Raw genomic sequence first — 16534 nt, forward strand, 5'->3', positions numbered from 1 at the left:
TACCCACTCTGGCCAAAGAAGATAGGTTCCGGAGGGCCTCAGCTCCATTCCCTGAAAAAATCATTTTGTGGAATGATATGCATATAGCTAAAGAGATGAGGAGAGTTTCGAGGTCAAAGGAAACATAAAGGGATCAAAGGCGAGACCAATAAGGAAGAGGGATGGTAAATATAGAAGTGAGGAAAGGAGAAAGATAACTGTCAAGGAATAGACTGGACTAGAAATCTTCCTTCTGATACAAGCAAGTTTTTCTAGGAAGTACAAGTCACTAGTTCTTACCTCCTGAGGCTTTGTAAAACTGTCAGCACATTACAGGAAGGTAAGTCACGTTGTTTTGGATATATTTTGACACAGAGGGCACAGATTATGTCTTCCACCTTGAAGTCCTTACTTTTGAGAATTTAAAGGGGGTTTTATATACATATTGTTGACATTTTGTGTTATACTACCAATTTTTTAATTGCACCACACCTCACAAATTTTCAACTTGACATGACAAAGCATCCTCTGTGATAGTGGTATTGCATACACTTTCCCAGAGAAGCCCAGCCTTCTGCTCTGAGGTCTTTAGCCATCACTCCACGCTCAGGTCAGACAAGCCTGGGTATCTGAGGCATGCACAGAGTCAGGGACCAGATTTTCCTCTAGCTGCAAGAGGTATGAATCATTTTTGCTTTGTGAGGTTGGCCATCCAATCTTTCTCAACTGATATTTTACTATCTCCGCTGGGCTCTTGTGAGCGTCAGCAAAGGGATTCAGCAAAGCCTTCACATTCTCACTGTGTCTGTGCCGCTGAGACTTCAAGAGCCACTGTGCCCTGTTCTCTTTGCAGCTACAGTGCCACTGGGAGCAGTGGGTTTGGAGGGCAGGCTCCCAGGGAGGTGGGAAGAGGGGACAGCTTCCAGCCAGGGCTCCGCCGTGGGTGGGATGCGACAAGGGTGGGGCAGAGTGTGACAAGGGAATCGGGGAGGCAGAAGCCCTGCAAAGAGCCAGGTTTCTGCGGGTGGGTGGTTTGTTTTCATTCTAGCGCTTTGGCTGATTAAGGGCGGGACTCTGAGCTGAGAGGCTTGGCTAAAAGGCCAGAGCAGTGCACCTGCAGGAGCACATCACAAGACTGGCTCCCAGTGTGTTGGAAGGGCTTGGGGTATCGGCAACCTGACTGCTTTGCAGCTGAGCGACTCCTTGGTGCGCGAAGTCAGTGGTGGCAAGACAGACACGCTGGTCAACATGAGCATGGCAGGCAAAGTAAGCAAAAGTGTATATTTGAGAAGGTTCTTCACTGCCACTGTGAAAGCAGTTTGAAATGCAGTTTCTTTCCAGGAACACTGTAAGTCCTGGTAGTATAGCACTGATAGTTTTGGAGGAAGCTAGTACAGCAGAGCTGCCTTTACTTGTAGGCTGCTGTACTCTCCTAGGAAATGGTTGTTACACTTTTCAAGGCAATAATTTATTTTATTAAACACTGGGCTAACTTAAGGTGACAGCACCAGAATAAGAATAATCTTCCTTTCCCCAGGGTTAGCAAACAAATTTTAATCTTTGACTGGACAGTTTTTAATATGATACAATGTATTAAGTATTGAGATCAATGTATTTATCAGCTCTATCATTTTCCATTCTAAGATCCCACAGTGATTTAAACTATTTTTAGCTTCTTTATAATTCATATCAGTTTGTGTTCTAAAAGAAACCCGACAGTTAATATTGTGTTAAATTTCAGGGTGTAACTGTGCTGATGTTAAAACAATCATGAAATTTGAATATGTGTATAAAAAGTCTGGAATTTTAGCTAATGAAGAGGAAAAGTATCACATGTAATGCAGTACTGAGCTGGGACTGAAATTAGTATTTACTTGCTAGCAAAGATGTAAGTGACAAGAGAGATGTAGGTTAATACCACTGCTGAAAACAGTATGTTTTGCTTCTTGCAATACCTGAGAGATACCAACATACACACAGAGACATGCAAGAGAGGTTGATGGACAGGAACCCAGATATGGAAAATGAGTGAAGGCATGTACCTTGCTGGAATGTGCCTTAAGAAAGCGTCAGGATCATTTGCTGTTTACTGCCAGCTGTCTTCAGTATTCTAAAACCAAACAAAATAAGAGGGGGAAAAATTTTGCTCTCTTTAATTCTGAGATACCTCAAATGTAAAACGAATTGCAGTTCACTTGTAGGTAAATTCACTGAGTTCAGTCCTCTGCCCAGCCTTGGACTGAGGACAGTAAATGAAGTGTGGTGATATATCTAAACTGCCTTGTTTTCACTGTGTTTATCTTGGAGTAATAGGTGAGTTATTGTGCAGTTTATGTGATCAAGCAGCATAATCTTTATGCTCTGTAAAAGGGTGTGTTTCCGGACTTATCCTCCCCTGCTGCAGTAATTTGTAAGGCTGGTAGAATGTAAGAGCTGAAAAACACCCTGTTACTCCAGCTAGTGCTTGCCTTAATAGATGAAATGGGTGATAGTGTGCTGTTGGTGCATCTGTGGGATCCTGTTACAGTCAGTAAAAGCTCACAGGGAGTCAGCCATCAGAACACATAGTTAACCAGTGTCTAATTGTTCTCAGCAATCCACAGTTCTTGGCTACCTTTGTTCTTATAAACAGTGTTTTGCACGTGCAGGCTGTGAAAACATTATTGTGTTGTGTGGGATACAGTATAAATACAGAAGTTGTTTTTTTTGTTGTTTGTTTTTTTTTTTTAGTAAGCTCCCTAGAAAATGTGACCCTTTAAAATGTGATCTTTGGCCTCACTGGTGAATTTTTTACTAATCATGGCTTGCATTTGACACATGAAATGTTAAATGTAATGCAAACCTCTCTAGAGTCTGTCTTTTTCAAAGTGTTGTGCTCTTTCCCACTTTAGGTTTGGCTGCTGAAAATGCACTATTTCCTGTGTTTATTCCTAGTAATTATTTGCTTTGTAACCAGTTGATAATTTGTTGATAATTAGACATTATTTCTACTTCTATTTCAAAAGCTTTAAAACTAAAAAGTTGGTTTATTTGGTTTTCTTGACCTGAGAACTCTGCAGCACACTGGTGTTAAGTTGTCCCAGTCATGCAAGATACTTACTCATGTGCTAATCTTGCATTATGGACTCAATTTGCCTCTATTTCCCTCTCAAGATAATGCCACCTGAATGTCTGCAATCAGTAGGACTTAACGCAGTGACTGAAGACTTAAGAGTGCCACCATAATGGTGAAATAGAAAATCATATTTCAGGGCCTGGAGTCATTTAAAGTCCTGGGATGGGCAGAGACCACCAAGGAAGAGCAGGAATGAATATGGGGACAGAGAAGCCCTGCTACCTTTGAATACACTAGGAGTGAGCTTACAGGGTGGAAACCTGCCTCAGAGCCTGGGATGAGGAGTGGACAATTCTCCTCTCTTTTTCTGAGTGCGTTTTTCTCTGTGGCAGACTATCAGAGGAGCCCTGAGGCTCGTCAGCACCTGGACAAAGCCTGCGGAGCTAATGGACAAACTACAGCCTAACAGAAAAAACGCTGTGTTGGGAGTAACCCCGCTTGAGTTAAATATTCCTTTTGAGAAGCAAGGTACCTTAGCACAGATAATCTTGCACTAAAGGGACTGTTGTTAGATTACCTCTGTATAGTGCTATGTCATTTTACATTGGTGTCCCCTCAGCCATCACCTCATGGGTGAATTTGGGCTGTATATTTATAAACAGTATTAGGCTCTGAATTCCATTTTGAACAATTTTGTCAGTTCCCAACACTGGCAGTTCTAGGCAATACAGACTTTATCACAGCCCAGTATATGGCATCATTTAGTGTGCCATCTCAAAGAAGACACAAATATACACCAGTAATCCAACACAGCAAAAATAATTCTCCAAGGAAGTTAGAAACAGAGGAGGAGCAATGAAGATGGATAAGGTATACAGTTATCTTGGGAGACTATTATACATGTTGCTGAAAACTTCATATGACAGAAATATGAACAAAGTCAGACATGATCTTGGGGGGGGGGGGGAATAAATGGGCTTACACTGTGCTTTGGTGTTGGCTTTTTTTTGTGTTTTGCACTTGGGGGTTTTTGTTTGGTTTTTTCCTGTAATTTCCCCACCCACCCCCAATATGAGCAGGAATTTCACAGGTAGAAATGTAAGTATCTATCTCTGTGGTGACTTGTAAATGCTAGTGCTATTCCCTTTTTCTTTTCTCTGTTTGCAGGTTATTAAATGCAAAGCAGCAGTAATGTGGGAAGCCAATAAACCCTTTTCTATTGAGGAAGTGGAAGTTGCCCCACCAAAAGCACATGAAGTTCGCATAAAGGTACTAAAATTAAAATTTAAAACAACTATTATGACCTGCATTCTATCTTGCTGTTTGTTAGAATTATTTCTATAAACTTTTAGGATCCAGTCAGAAAACATACAGGTGAGTAGTTACTATTCAGTGAACTCTTACAGAATGTGCTTCAAGTCCTAAATTTGATCATGAGGTTCTTGTAAAAAAAAAAAAAAAAAAAGGGTTGGGGTTTTGTTTACTAAGACACCTGTGCTTCTAATGGGCTGAATAAACTACACAACAAGGCAAAAATCTGAATCTCTTGTAGCATGGAGCAAGATATTCTCTTTTAGTTTATTTGAATCTGTGCTAGGAGATAACTCAGTAGGGCTGGGAGCTTTCTTTTTTAAATGAGTATTGAGCATCTGTTACATTTCAGGAACTTTTACAGTGGAATACAGCGGCTCTTTTCATTTTAGAGCAATTTCAAGTGTTACACAAGTGAGGAGAACCCTCTCATGGGGTTGATAACTCCATTTGTCAGAATAAAAGTTTAACGACATACCTGAATGTTTCAAAAGAAATACCGTTGTACTACCTGCAAGAAAAGGCAAAATGTGATCTATGTGTAGCTAGCCTAAGTTTTTGCATATATAACATAATGTATACTTAAAATAGATTATATATAATAGTGTTGTTATATGGTATCACGGTATAATACATATTATATATTTTATATAACATTATATGATATATTCCAATATAATCTAAAAATAAGGAACATAAAATATGTATTATTTCTGTTTAGAAATAATGTGCTAGTTAATCTATATTTACATAATTTTGAAATACTTCTGTATTACCAGCTTTTTCAATTCATGTATTTATATATAGATATTAGAAATAATTTTATTCTGTCCTTCATATATGATTGTATTGCTAGAACATAGGTTCTGCCAGATAATCAGGCTCCCTATAGAGCTCAGTAGTGCATAGCAAACATTAACAAAATGCCTTGCTTTGTAGATCAAAGACTAATACAAACCATGCAAATCATGAATCACACAATCAAAATTTTACTTGTAGATTTTTTTGTGTGCACAGGTGACTTTGGAGGGAAGCAAGTGACTTCTCCAAGTACATGATATCATTTCACTTCGGCATATAACATGACATAGTTAAATGCTAAAACAATCTTGTCTTTCCTCTAAATCAGATTGTGGCCACAGGGATCTGTCGCTCTGATGACCATGTGATAACTGGTGGACTGGTTATGCCTTTTCCAATAATTCTTGGGCATGAAGCAGCTGGTGTTGTGGAGAGTGTTGGGCAGGGAGTAACTTCAATCAAGCCAGGTATGAAATTGTGCTGAGTTTCCAAACTGTTTTAAGTCAAAGATGATTGATTACATGTGTGAGTACTCATATTGCAGAGGAAAATGCTCCAACTCTTGAGTTTTTTCAAGGATTCTCTGAAGGATACTACATGCTATTTATATCTTTCTGTGTTCCCAATCCTGATAATTTTCAGATCGTTCTATTCAATTTATTTTGGTTTTGGCAAAAAAGATCTGCACCTTGCTTTCCCCTTACATAGCACTTTTTCTGTTGCGGGCTGCTTTAAGCAGATAGATTCTTTGCCATTGGTCATAGGAAATCAGGTATTATCTGCAGATTCTTTAAACACTGTTTACACAACTAATCTGCCTCAAGAATAAGGCAAAGCACTAGACAACATGTCAGAACACCTTCTTTTAATTCTCCTAACAGCTAAATAATCCATTAACTTCAGTAGACCAGAACTTAGGTCTGTGTGTTTGAGTACTTCACTTTAAAATATCAGGGCATGATGAAGGTGCCCACCCTGCTGCAGGCTTTGCTTGTGTGCAGCACCAATACAGGTGAGTCAGCACTGCTTGCTGTGAGCTAGGTCACTCTGAGGACACTTATCTGGACCAGCTCTTCTTCTTGCTACCCTCTCTTTGAACCACAGTGGGTAGATAAAATCAGTGAAAGATGCTGATTTTCCTCCGACTGCTACAAGATGAGATGGGAGATATATACACTTTTACAGGACCAAACAAATTCTAAGGGCTAGATTATTAATACAAAATAGGCAGTGAACAAAATCTGCATAGAAATGCTCAATTTTACCCAGATAGTTTGTTACAGTACCTAAGTAGTTCACTTTTAACACCTCTGTGCTTCCAGTGTCTTTGTTCATACTGGCAACAAGTATGAAGTCTGTCCAAAGCAGGTTGGTATGTGTGAGAAGAAAAAGTTTTATAAGATTACTGCTTTAACTCCAAATATGTATAATTCAAGTTTCAGTGACAGCTCTAACTGCTTTTTCTCTTATGTTTGGGTTCATAAAGCACTCTGTTGTCTAATTCTAGCTGCCATGTGTTACCAGGTGAGCTGAAACAGCAGCCCTGAACAAAAAACCATGTTTCTTCGATGTTGCTTGATTTATGACTTGAAGTTCTAAAAAAGTCTGCAAGATTTGTAAAGTTTCTTTAGCAGAATGATTACTAAGCCCATGTCGCAGTTCTAAGTTAACTGAGGGTCAGGGTAGTGGGGGCATTTCATGTTCTGTAGGCTTTTTCTATTTTTAAGTAGAAATCAAAGATTTCCCCTAACTTTCAATGTGCCGAGGGTTAGCTACATTGTAGAACTGCCAAATCAAACTGACCTGTATTAGGGATTACCTGTTCAGAGACTTCGTGTTTCACCATGCATTTTCCACAGCAAGGATGTATAGCAGTAAAAGATTGCATGGGAAGCTATGTGCTACTTTGTGGTGGCTTGACCCTGGCTGATTACCAAGTGCCCACCACTCCCCTTCTCAACCAGACAGGGGAGAGGAAATACAACAAAAGGCTTGTGGGTTGAGGTAAGGACAGGGAGATTATTCAGCAATTACTGTCATGAACAAAACAAACTAATTTTCCCCAAGTTGAGTCTAATTCATTACCATTCAAATCGGAAAAAAACACCTTGATTGCCTGAGTTTTCTGCCTCCTCCCCCTGAGTGGCGCAGGGGAACAGGGAATGGGGCTGTGATCAGTTCATCAGATGTTGTTTCTGCCGCTACTTCCTTCTCACACTCTTCCCCTGCTCCAGTGTGGGTCCCTGCCATGGGGTGCAATCCTTCAGGAACAGACTGCTCCAGTGTGGGTCCCCACGGGGTCACAAGTCCTGCCAGCAAACCTGCTCCAGCACAGGCTTCCCACAGGGTGACAGTCTCCTTCAGGCATCCACCTGCTCTGGTGTGTGATACTCCACAGGTTGCAGGTGGATATCTGCTCCACCATTAACCTCCATAGGCTGCAGGGGCACAGCCTGCCTCACCATGGCCTTCACCGCAGGCTGCAGGGGAATCTCTGCTCCAGTGCCTGGAGCACCTCCTCCCCCTGCTTCTCCACTGAGCTCGGTGTCTGCAGAGTTGTTGCTCTCACATATTCTTAGTCCTCTCTTCTGCTGCTGGGTTGTTGTGGGGTTTTGTGCAGAATTTTTTCCCCCCCTTCTTCAATATGTTATCACAGAGGTGCTACGACTGTTGCTGATTGGTTTGGCCTTGGCCAGCAGTGGGTCCATCTTGGAGCTGGTTGGCATTGGCTCTGTTGGACATGAGGGAAGCTTATGGCACCTTCTTACAGAAGTCACCCCTGTAGCCCCCTGCTACCAAACCTTGCCATGCAAACCCACTACAGAGAATTAGAGATGTTGTCTTAGGTTGTGTGTGCCACTGCTTTGCTGACAAATATTTCATCTGCCTTTACTCCAATGTAACAGTAACCAGACTGCAAATAGGAAAGACTCAAGGGCTGGCAAATTAATGCTTAATCTCCCATTCTTTGTATGCACAGTTTACAGCCCTGTTATCTTGGCACTCCAGTTTTCTGTCCTAGTGGATGTCAATTTTTATCTCTGTTTCTTTACCTGTTTGTTTTCCTTTTAAGTAGAAGATGCAATAAACTGTTGAATTGAGTACTTTATGGATGCTAGTAGCCAACAGAGGTTTATGACATAGCTCAGACTCAGGTCTATGAAAGACAGCAGGAATTTTGCATATAGAAATTAGTTGTCATAACTTTGCCATAATGATGTCCTTTATGAGAGATGGTTTATCTTCCAAGGGCAGCAGAAGGAAATAAAATCAGCACTGCACTCCTAGTGCGCATTTGCCTAGAGATTAAGTACACTTTCTTCATGTTTTTACCTGCATGCTTCATTTGCCTTTGCTAACCCTCTGTCATTACTGTTTTATTTGTAGGAGACAAAGTTATTCCACTCTTTCTTCCACAGTGTGGGGAGTGCAACACCTGCTTAAGCACCAAAAGTAATCTGTGCAGTAAAAATGAGTGAGTTTTCCTGTTTACCGACAACCCTTATTTGATTTTTATTTATACAAAACTGATATTTCACTTGCCATTATTTCTGGTCATCTTTCAAACAGCACTGGTTCAAATGTTGGATTAATGCCTGATGGCACCACTAGATTCACCTGTAAAGGAAAAGCAATTCACCATTTTTTGGGTACAAGTACCTTCACTGAATACACAGTAGTGCATGAAACTGCTGTAGCCAAAATTGATTCTGCTGCCCCTCTGGAAAAAGTTTGTCTAATGGGCTGTGGATTTTCAACTGGTTATGGCGCTGCTCTGCAAACTGCCAAGGTAAGTATCATGGCAGATGTTTCTGGTATCTCATGGAGCCTGTTCAAGATTGTGTGGCCTTCAAGCAGGTTGTCAGCATGGCAGCCAGGCAGAATAGACTCCACTGAGTCCAGGATGGAAAGAATCACAGAACCATAGAATGGTTTGGGTTGGAAGGGACGTTAAAGATCATCAAGTTCCAACCCCCCTGCCATGGGCAGGGACACCTTCCACTAGACCAGGTTGTTCAAAGCCCCATCCAGTCTGGCCTTGAACACTTCCAGGGATTCCAGGGATGAGGCATCCACAGCTGCTCTGGGCCACCTGTTTCAGTGCCTCACCACCCTCACAGTAAGAAATTTCTTCCTAATATCTAATCTAAATCTACTTCTTTCAGTTGAAAGCCATTTCTCCTTGCCCTGGCGCTACAGGCCCTCGTAAAATGTTCCTTACCAGCTTTCTTGTAAGCCCCCTTTAGGTACTGGAAGGCTCCCCCAGAGCCTTCTCTTCTCCAGGCTGAACAACCCCAACTCTCTCAGCCCATCTTCACAGGAGAGGTGCTCCAGCCCTCTCATCATCTTTGTGGCCCTCCTCTGGACCCACTCCAGCAGCTCCATGTCCTTCTTATGTTGGGGGCCCCAGAGCTGAAGGCAGTGGGCCAGGTGGGGTCTCAGGAGAGCAGAGGGGGAGAATCGCCTCCCTTGACCTGCTGGCCACGCTTCTTTTGATGTGGCCCAATGTACATTTGGCTTTCTGGGCTTTCCTGGGCATGACACTGCCGGGTCATGTTGAGCTTCTGTTGTGTTCTTCTCCACCCAGCCTTTATTTGTGCTTGAGATTGCCCTGACCCATGTGTGGGGCACCATGCGCTTGGCCTTGTTGAGACTTGCTGGGACTGCACTCAATCCCAGTGTCCATGTTGCTGAAAAAGATGTTAAACAGTGCTGGTCCCAATACTGACCACTGAGGAATGCCACTTGTCACTGGTCTCCACCTGAACATCGAGCCATTGACTTTTGACTGTGACCATCCAGCCTGTTCCTTATCCACTAAGCAGTCCATCCATCAAATCCATGTCTCTCCAATCTCAGTTTAGAGACAAGGATGTCATGCGGGACAGTGTCAAAAGCTTTGCACAAGTCCAGGCAGATGATGTCAGTTGCTCTTCCCTCATCCACCAGCACTGGAACCCTGTTGTTAGAAGGCCACCAGATTTGTCAGGCATGATTTGCCCTTAGTGAAGCCATGCTGGCTGTCACAAATTGCCTCTTTATTTTCCATGTGCCTTAGCATAGTTTCCAGAAGAACCTGGAAGATGGTAGTTCTTTGCCTACTTCAATTTATCTGTCTCTAAGGTCCTCTGAAGTCTTAATTCAAAATCCATAAAAATACTCCTTACCATTTATTAATATCATCCCTGGAAAAAATGTTACAACAGAGGTGATTTATTTCATTTTAACTCTGGGAATACACGGAAGCCTATATATGCAACACTTATTATCTGTAGCAATATATGACTGTGATTTTTACAGCTGTTGCTGTCTTCAGTGCAGTGGCACTGCAGATCTTAACAGCACTGCAATATAAAGCATCATAAAAAAATGTGTATCTAAACCTGAAGCTGAGACATGTAATGAAAACCTGGTCTCAGATATATATTTTTACAAACAAGTTATCTTAGTCACATGTAGGATTCTAACAGTGTAGCTGGCTACTGCACTAGTAGGTATGCATGTGCCAATTCCTTATCAGCAGGTAATCTCTGAATTACAAGTGGCTTAAGTGAAAAAAACATGTTGCACTGTAAAAAAAATCAAAAACCCCACAACAACAACAGTAGTGTAATTTACCTAGACTGTAACAGTATGCCATGCTTCTGTCATTATTATAGGTGGAACCAGGCTCCACCTGTGCCATCTTTGGCCTTGGAGGAGTTGGCCTCTCTGTTGTCATGGGCTGCAAGGCAGCTGGAGCTTCACGCATCATTGCTGTTGATATCAACAGCAACAAGTTTGCCACGGCCAAAGAGCTGGGAGCCACAGACTGTGTCAACCCTAAAGATTTTGAGAAGCCTGTTCACGAAGTGTTGATTGAAATGACCGGCCATGGTGTAGACTACTCCTTTGAGGTCATCGGTCGTACTGAAACCATGGTATGCAACCAAAAATTGCAGTCAAATGAGGCGTTAGCTTGTCAGTTCTCTCTTCATTAACACACTAAGCACCAAGGGTGAGGAGCCTAAAGTTATTGGCAAAGTGTCAAGCTAACTTCAAACCTGTGTGCCCCAGCAGCAAACCTGGCATGACCCCAGGGTGTCCCTCTGTTTCAAATGCAGACTGAAGCCTTGGCCTGTTGCCAGCACAATTACGGTGTCTGTGTGATTGTGGGAGTGCCACCTGCAGCACAGAAGATCACTTTTGACCCCATGCTCCTCTTCACTGGTCGCACCTGGAAAGGGTCCATCTTTGGAGGTAAGGACTTGGAAAACTATGATTTAACTGGCTTGTGAAACTTGTAACTCCTCTTAAATGAAATAGGATATACGTAAATTCATTGCTTAGGTTGTCCTGTTGGAAGTAATGCTGATGCCTGTTTTGTTGACAAAACAGCACAAAGGGAATTAATTATGGGAACTGTTAGTTAATGACAAGAGAAGGACAGAGAAATACGGAGAAGAAGGGAGGGGAGAAGGAGGAGAGAAGAGGCAGAGAAAGAGATAAAAAGACAAAAAAATAGAAAAAGGGAAAAATAGGGGAGAAAAGATGAAAAAAATGAAAAAAAGGGAGAGAGAAAGGGAAAGATAGAAGAAGACAGAAAAAAGGAGGGGAAGAGGAAGAAGGAGAAGAAATAAAAATAAAAAAGAGATAAATAAGGAGGAAGATAAGAGAAAATAACAAAAGGAGAAACAAGAGAAAATGAGGAAAAGATAAGGAGGAGGGGGAGAAAAAGAGCAAGAGCAAAAAGGAGAATGAGAGTGATAGAAAGACAGAAAGAGAGCGAAAGAAAAAGGGAGTGGTAGAGATGGAGAGTCAGGACCCTAAAGGACATTGGGGTCTGATGATTTCTGCATAGGTCAGACCCCAAGCTCAGCCCCTTGCCAGCTGCCATCAGTCCCTTCCAGTTCTTTCTCCTTCCTGAGCTATCCCAGCAGGGTCCCATGCTCAGCAAGCCATAGTTCGCTCAACACAATGCTGAAGGCCACACACAGAAAACTTGTTTCCAACAACAGGTTTCCTCACAACCAGTTCCTTTGATCCATTCAATAGACACTGAATAAAATAGCAGAGACAAACTAGGTTCCTCTGGAAGGGTTTCTTACTATGTGAGACAGCTTTATCTAATACTGCTTGTAAGAAAAGAAAGACACATCCACCCACTTTCCCTCAGTTTTGACCAGGCAATCAAGTTTCCAGTTACCAACATTGAAGTCAGCACTCTGGCTTTTGTATGATGTGTGATTTACTGGACAATGTATCAATCGACAACATTTATTTGATTTAATATTTAATTTAAATTTAATATTTTAAATTAAACTAATGTTTAATTATTTTAATTTAATGTGGTGGCAGTTTGGCTTCTTTAAAGATTCAAATTTTTACTGGTCACCTACCAGTAAAACACTGGGTTTGTCATGTGTAGAAGAGCTGCACTTCATCTGTGTTTCCTCTGCTGGCACTCTGTTACAAAGGTAAAGACATGCTGCAACATTTCATCATGCTATTTTGCTCTTGAAAGTTTACTTAAAAATTTAATCTGCCATGGGTTTTATCTATTATCACATGCATTTAATGTTTCATTATCCGTTGTCTGTGTGGGCTTTTTTCAGGCTGGAAGAGTAAAGATTCAGTCCCTAAACTGGTTGCTGACTACATGAAGAAAAAAATTGTTCTGGATCCATTAATAACACACACACTTCCTTTCACTAAAATCAATGAAGGATTTGATCTGTTAAGGACAGGGAAGAGGTAAACATTGTTTCATTGTAAAGATTCTACAAAATTATCTAAAGGAACTGTACAGTAACACAGAGTATGACTGCATGGCAGAAAATAGGGAAGGCAACCCATGATGCTCCTTAATCTCGTCCAGTCTGTGTTCATGGGTTGCACCACAGTAATAAAACAAGTAAAGCTTTAGCTTTTGAAATGCAGTGGGCCCTGTCTTTCCTTGCAGAGGAACTTTCAGACTCTAGTTTGAGCAAAGACTTTGGGTCACAAAGGGAGAAAAGACCACAAAAATGAAGTCCCTTCCCATTACCCATTGGAAAAGAGCACACAAGCAAGGGAGCCTGGGAATGCCAAGCTGTAGGGTGCCAGGGCTTAGCTACATCACATTCCAAGGAATGTTTTAGGATGAGGAGCAGAAATAGCCTATGTTTACTGGAACAGCAACTCACCATTCCTCCTGTGAGTTACAGAACAGAGCCCCAGTGCAATTAGTCCTACAGACACTGGGTAGTTTACCTTGAACTTCATACTTTTTCAAAAGGGAAAGTACTTGGTGTATATATACATTGGAAACTCAGAATTTAGCTCTCACGCATTCCTCTAATATTGTGAGAGTTCAGCTCAGACTCTGTTTTCATAGGGTGTTGAAATGGGAAGTTAGTTGAAATGGACAAGATTCACCACAGGAATAATTGAAAACTCTCCTTGGTAGAAGCGGGAAATACAAATTTAGGTGTTACTTGCTCTAAATATAAAAATCATGTAACAGAAGAATTTAGCCCCAGAGGTTTGTTCTCGGGTTCTAACTGTGGCAGCGCACACTTCATTCTTTGACTGTCCTTATTTTAGATGGGCTGTAAATATTAGTTTTGGATTTTAGTGTAACACAGGGGAAAGTGGTGAGGGCAGAGGTGCCATCAGCTTTGCTAAAATACTGACAGTTAACCTGAAGACAGAGGCATGTTGCAGCTGACAGTTTCTATCAAGTGAAACACTTCAATGTTTCAGTGCAGACTAAGCTGTACGATTCAGAGGTTGCCCTTACAGCCATTTGTAACTGGAAAGATGTGTCAAAGCCTCTCTCCAAGGACTTCCCTGGCAATATTTGGTTACTAACTGCTAGAAGCCCTGGGCTTCATGAGTGAAGGCTTTGCAATCTGGCATGCATTTTGTTCTCTGCATCTGCAGCAAGGTTTGCACATCTGCTGTCATTCTGCTGCAAGCTGGAGCTGGGGGGAGCTGGGAGGGAGTACCCTAGTTGACAGCAATAGTATAGATTTTCAGAGAAAAAACAGTCTTTGGCTGATGTCAGCCCAGGGGCTTTTCTACAGTCACTAACTTGTCATTTAATATTGCAGTATTCGCAGTGTCCTGGTGTTTTAGGACTCCCAACTGATAAGCAGCAGATGGCTCAGCACCAGTACAAAATTCATTATCCTCTGATACAACTGGTATGAAAAGCAAAGACATTTCTGAAAGGTCTACCACCATCAAGCTCAAACCCTAGACTTCAAGCACAGCATTTATAAATTAAAGAATCTTTTTCCTCCTACCTCTTCCTCCTGATTCTTGCTTTAAATCCTCTGTACTGTGCTGCAATTTCCTTTTAATAGTCAGGACTGGGTGCTGTCATAGATGTTATAAAAGGTTTGGATTTTTTAAGATGTCTTTCAATATAGAATACTTTAATAAAAGAAAATTGAAGAAAACTGTTTCTTTGGGCCTTCATAACACTGCAAGCTTAACAGATTTTTGCATTCAGCTCAGCACAGTAAAACCCTAGGTAAGAACTACATATTCATCCTGAATAATTTTAGTATTCCATTATCTGACAGGCAAGGAAATTACTGCAGAGATTAGAACTTACGGTGAGCATATGTTTTAATTAATAATTTCAGTAAATTTTATTTAAGTAAATCATAGACTTGGGTACTGGAGAATGTCTCAGCACTGGATATTTTACCAAACTAACACTTTCAAACACTTTCAAGAATTTCATATAAAATTGCTGTGGTGGTGTTCTGCTTTGTGATAATTCAACATTGAATTATCTCTTGAAAGTACAAATCAGAGCTTGCAGGCACTCATGTACATGGTAGCTCGGTGTAAGAGGACTTGTGTGCTAATGATGACTGACTTGTTTGTGTCAGCAGAAAGAGTCATGGAGTTGCACAGCTAGGTTAATGATTTGATGCTAAGTTTACCAAGAGATTAGACTTTAACAGAAGATCCTTAATTGCCAAGTTTATTATACATACACGTGTTTAATATCCAGATTTCAGTATTTGTTCCTATGGGGTTACCTGTGCAGTCAGATCTGGAGATTTTTTCAGCAGCATAAAAACTCTTTTCAGGTGCAATTCAGTTGGAGAGTCCTGATCTCTTCCAAGGCAGGTTGTATGTGAACCAGATCACTATTCAAAATAGAATTAGAGGGGATTTAATTCCACTTAATTGATCTCATCTGTAGTAACATGGATTCAGCAGAAACAAGAGCATAATAATATCTCAATTCTCAGAGTATTCTAACAAAATGTTTTCTGTGGAGGCCAAGCTAGTTTATTGTACCAGCTAAAGTATGTTTAACTCGTGACTTAAACAGAAGCCAAAGAAGTCCTGTTTAAACCTAGCCTGAGGGCAGAAAGGAGTATGGAGAGGTAAAGTATCCTCCATATGCCAGATACATGTTTTTTCCAAGGCATTCCTTACTTCATGAATGGTAGAGAATATAACAACAGTATTCAAAGTAGAAGAAAAAAAAAACAACAACCATAGAGTTAGGGAATAAAGTACAACAAACCTCCTCACTTCTGTCCTCTTCAGGATCATGCAAAGCCTGTTTCTGTTGTTGTAATCTGCAAAGCATAGTAAACACCTGCTGTTAGTATCTTTATTAGGATAATTGCTGGGGTCCAAAACATTAAACCTGTTATAAAATGTCTCTAAAAGGAATGATTTAACGCAGCCATATAGTGGTGTCTTCACATGAAGAAATGGAGTGGCTTCTGATGGGAAAATAAAAAATAGTTCATACTGTCCTACAGTATTTCTCCCTGCAGATCTCCATCCACACTCAGCTGAAGATTAATTTGTTTGTATGATTGTGCAGCTCTGGATAGCATGTTTCTGACAGACCTTCCCAATGGCTCCCTGACTGAGGTACTCCAGGTGGGTTCAGGGCCACCCACAGCAGTGCCGTGCGAGCCTCCATTTAGGAGCTTTCCTGTGAACAAGCAGGGTCCACCACTTTCCATCAGAGCATGATCTGCCCCTTAGCACAGGATGACACTATGAAAAAGCCACAGAAGTGATGAAAAAGTAAATAATTTCCCAAGAGACAAACTTTGTCTGACAAAGTCTGAGTGTTTCCTCAGACCTTAAACTAGGTCAGTGTTTATTGAACATCACTTGGCTTCACATACAGCTCAACACTCCTGTGTTTCTGCTCTCCTGCCACATCCCACCACGCAGCAAGTCCACCAGGAAACAGCACAGGTCAGTTGTATAGCTCCAGCATCACGTGCTCCAGCATGCAGAGACATGGCTGTGGCAGCTCTATTTTTACATGCTTGTAAGATCACCCTCCCTGACCACGCATCACAGGCAAGTGATTGTTCCCACACAGCATAATCCCCTCTACTGCTTCTAGGTTATCAAATGGAGAGCACGGAT

At 41.4% G+C, this 16534-nt stretch overlaps 1 protein-coding gene and 1 long non-coding RNA gene across 5 annotated transcripts in view; one reads left to right on the forward strand and one right to left on the reverse strand.

Moving 5' to 3' along the window:
• Nucleotides 1–16534, forward strand: part of LOC121090403 (alcohol dehydrogenase 1) — a 20290-nt gene continuing 3756 nt past the window's right edge. For 2 of the 3 annotated variants that reach the window (XM_040598928.1, XM_040598935.1), the window contains exons 1-9: nucleotides 952–1245; nucleotides 4202–4303; nucleotides 5475–5613; nucleotides 8534–8621; nucleotides 8717–8936; nucleotides 10807–11067; nucleotides 11251–11386; nucleotides 12742–12880; nucleotides 14221–16357. In XM_040598928.1, the coding sequence (XP_040454862.1) occupies nucleotides 1228–1245; nucleotides 4202–4303; nucleotides 5475–5613; nucleotides 8534–8621; nucleotides 8717–8936; nucleotides 10807–11067; nucleotides 11251–11386; nucleotides 12742–12880; nucleotides 14221–14245 (1128 nt within the window). In that variant the 5' untranslated portion in view covers nucleotides 952–1227 and the 3' untranslated portion in view covers nucleotides 14246–16357. Of the gene's footprint in view, nucleotides 320–951; nucleotides 1246–4201; nucleotides 4304–5474; nucleotides 5614–8533; nucleotides 8622–8716; nucleotides 8937–10806; nucleotides 11068–11250; nucleotides 11387–12741; nucleotides 12881–14220; nucleotides 16358–16534 lie in introns of those variants that run through there. The other variant, XM_040598941.1, reaches the window with a different exon arrangement.
• The window catches only part of LOC121090468, a 12060-nt gene continuing 10617 nt past the window's right edge, over nucleotides 15092–16534 (reverse strand). For both annotated transcript variants that reach the window (XR_005828565.1, XR_005828566.1), the window contains one exon: nucleotides 15092–15717. This is a non-coding gene — a long non-coding RNA (uncharacterized LOC121090468). The remainder of the gene's footprint in view (nucleotides 15718–16534) is intronic.

Source organism: Falco naumanni, chromosome 1 (genome assembly GCF_017639655.2).
Source record: "Falco naumanni isolate bFalNau1 chromosome 1, bFalNau1.pat, whole genome shotgun sequence".
Classification (NCBI taxonomy): Eukaryota; Metazoa; Chordata; class Aves; order Falconiformes; family Falconidae; genus Falco; species Falco naumanni.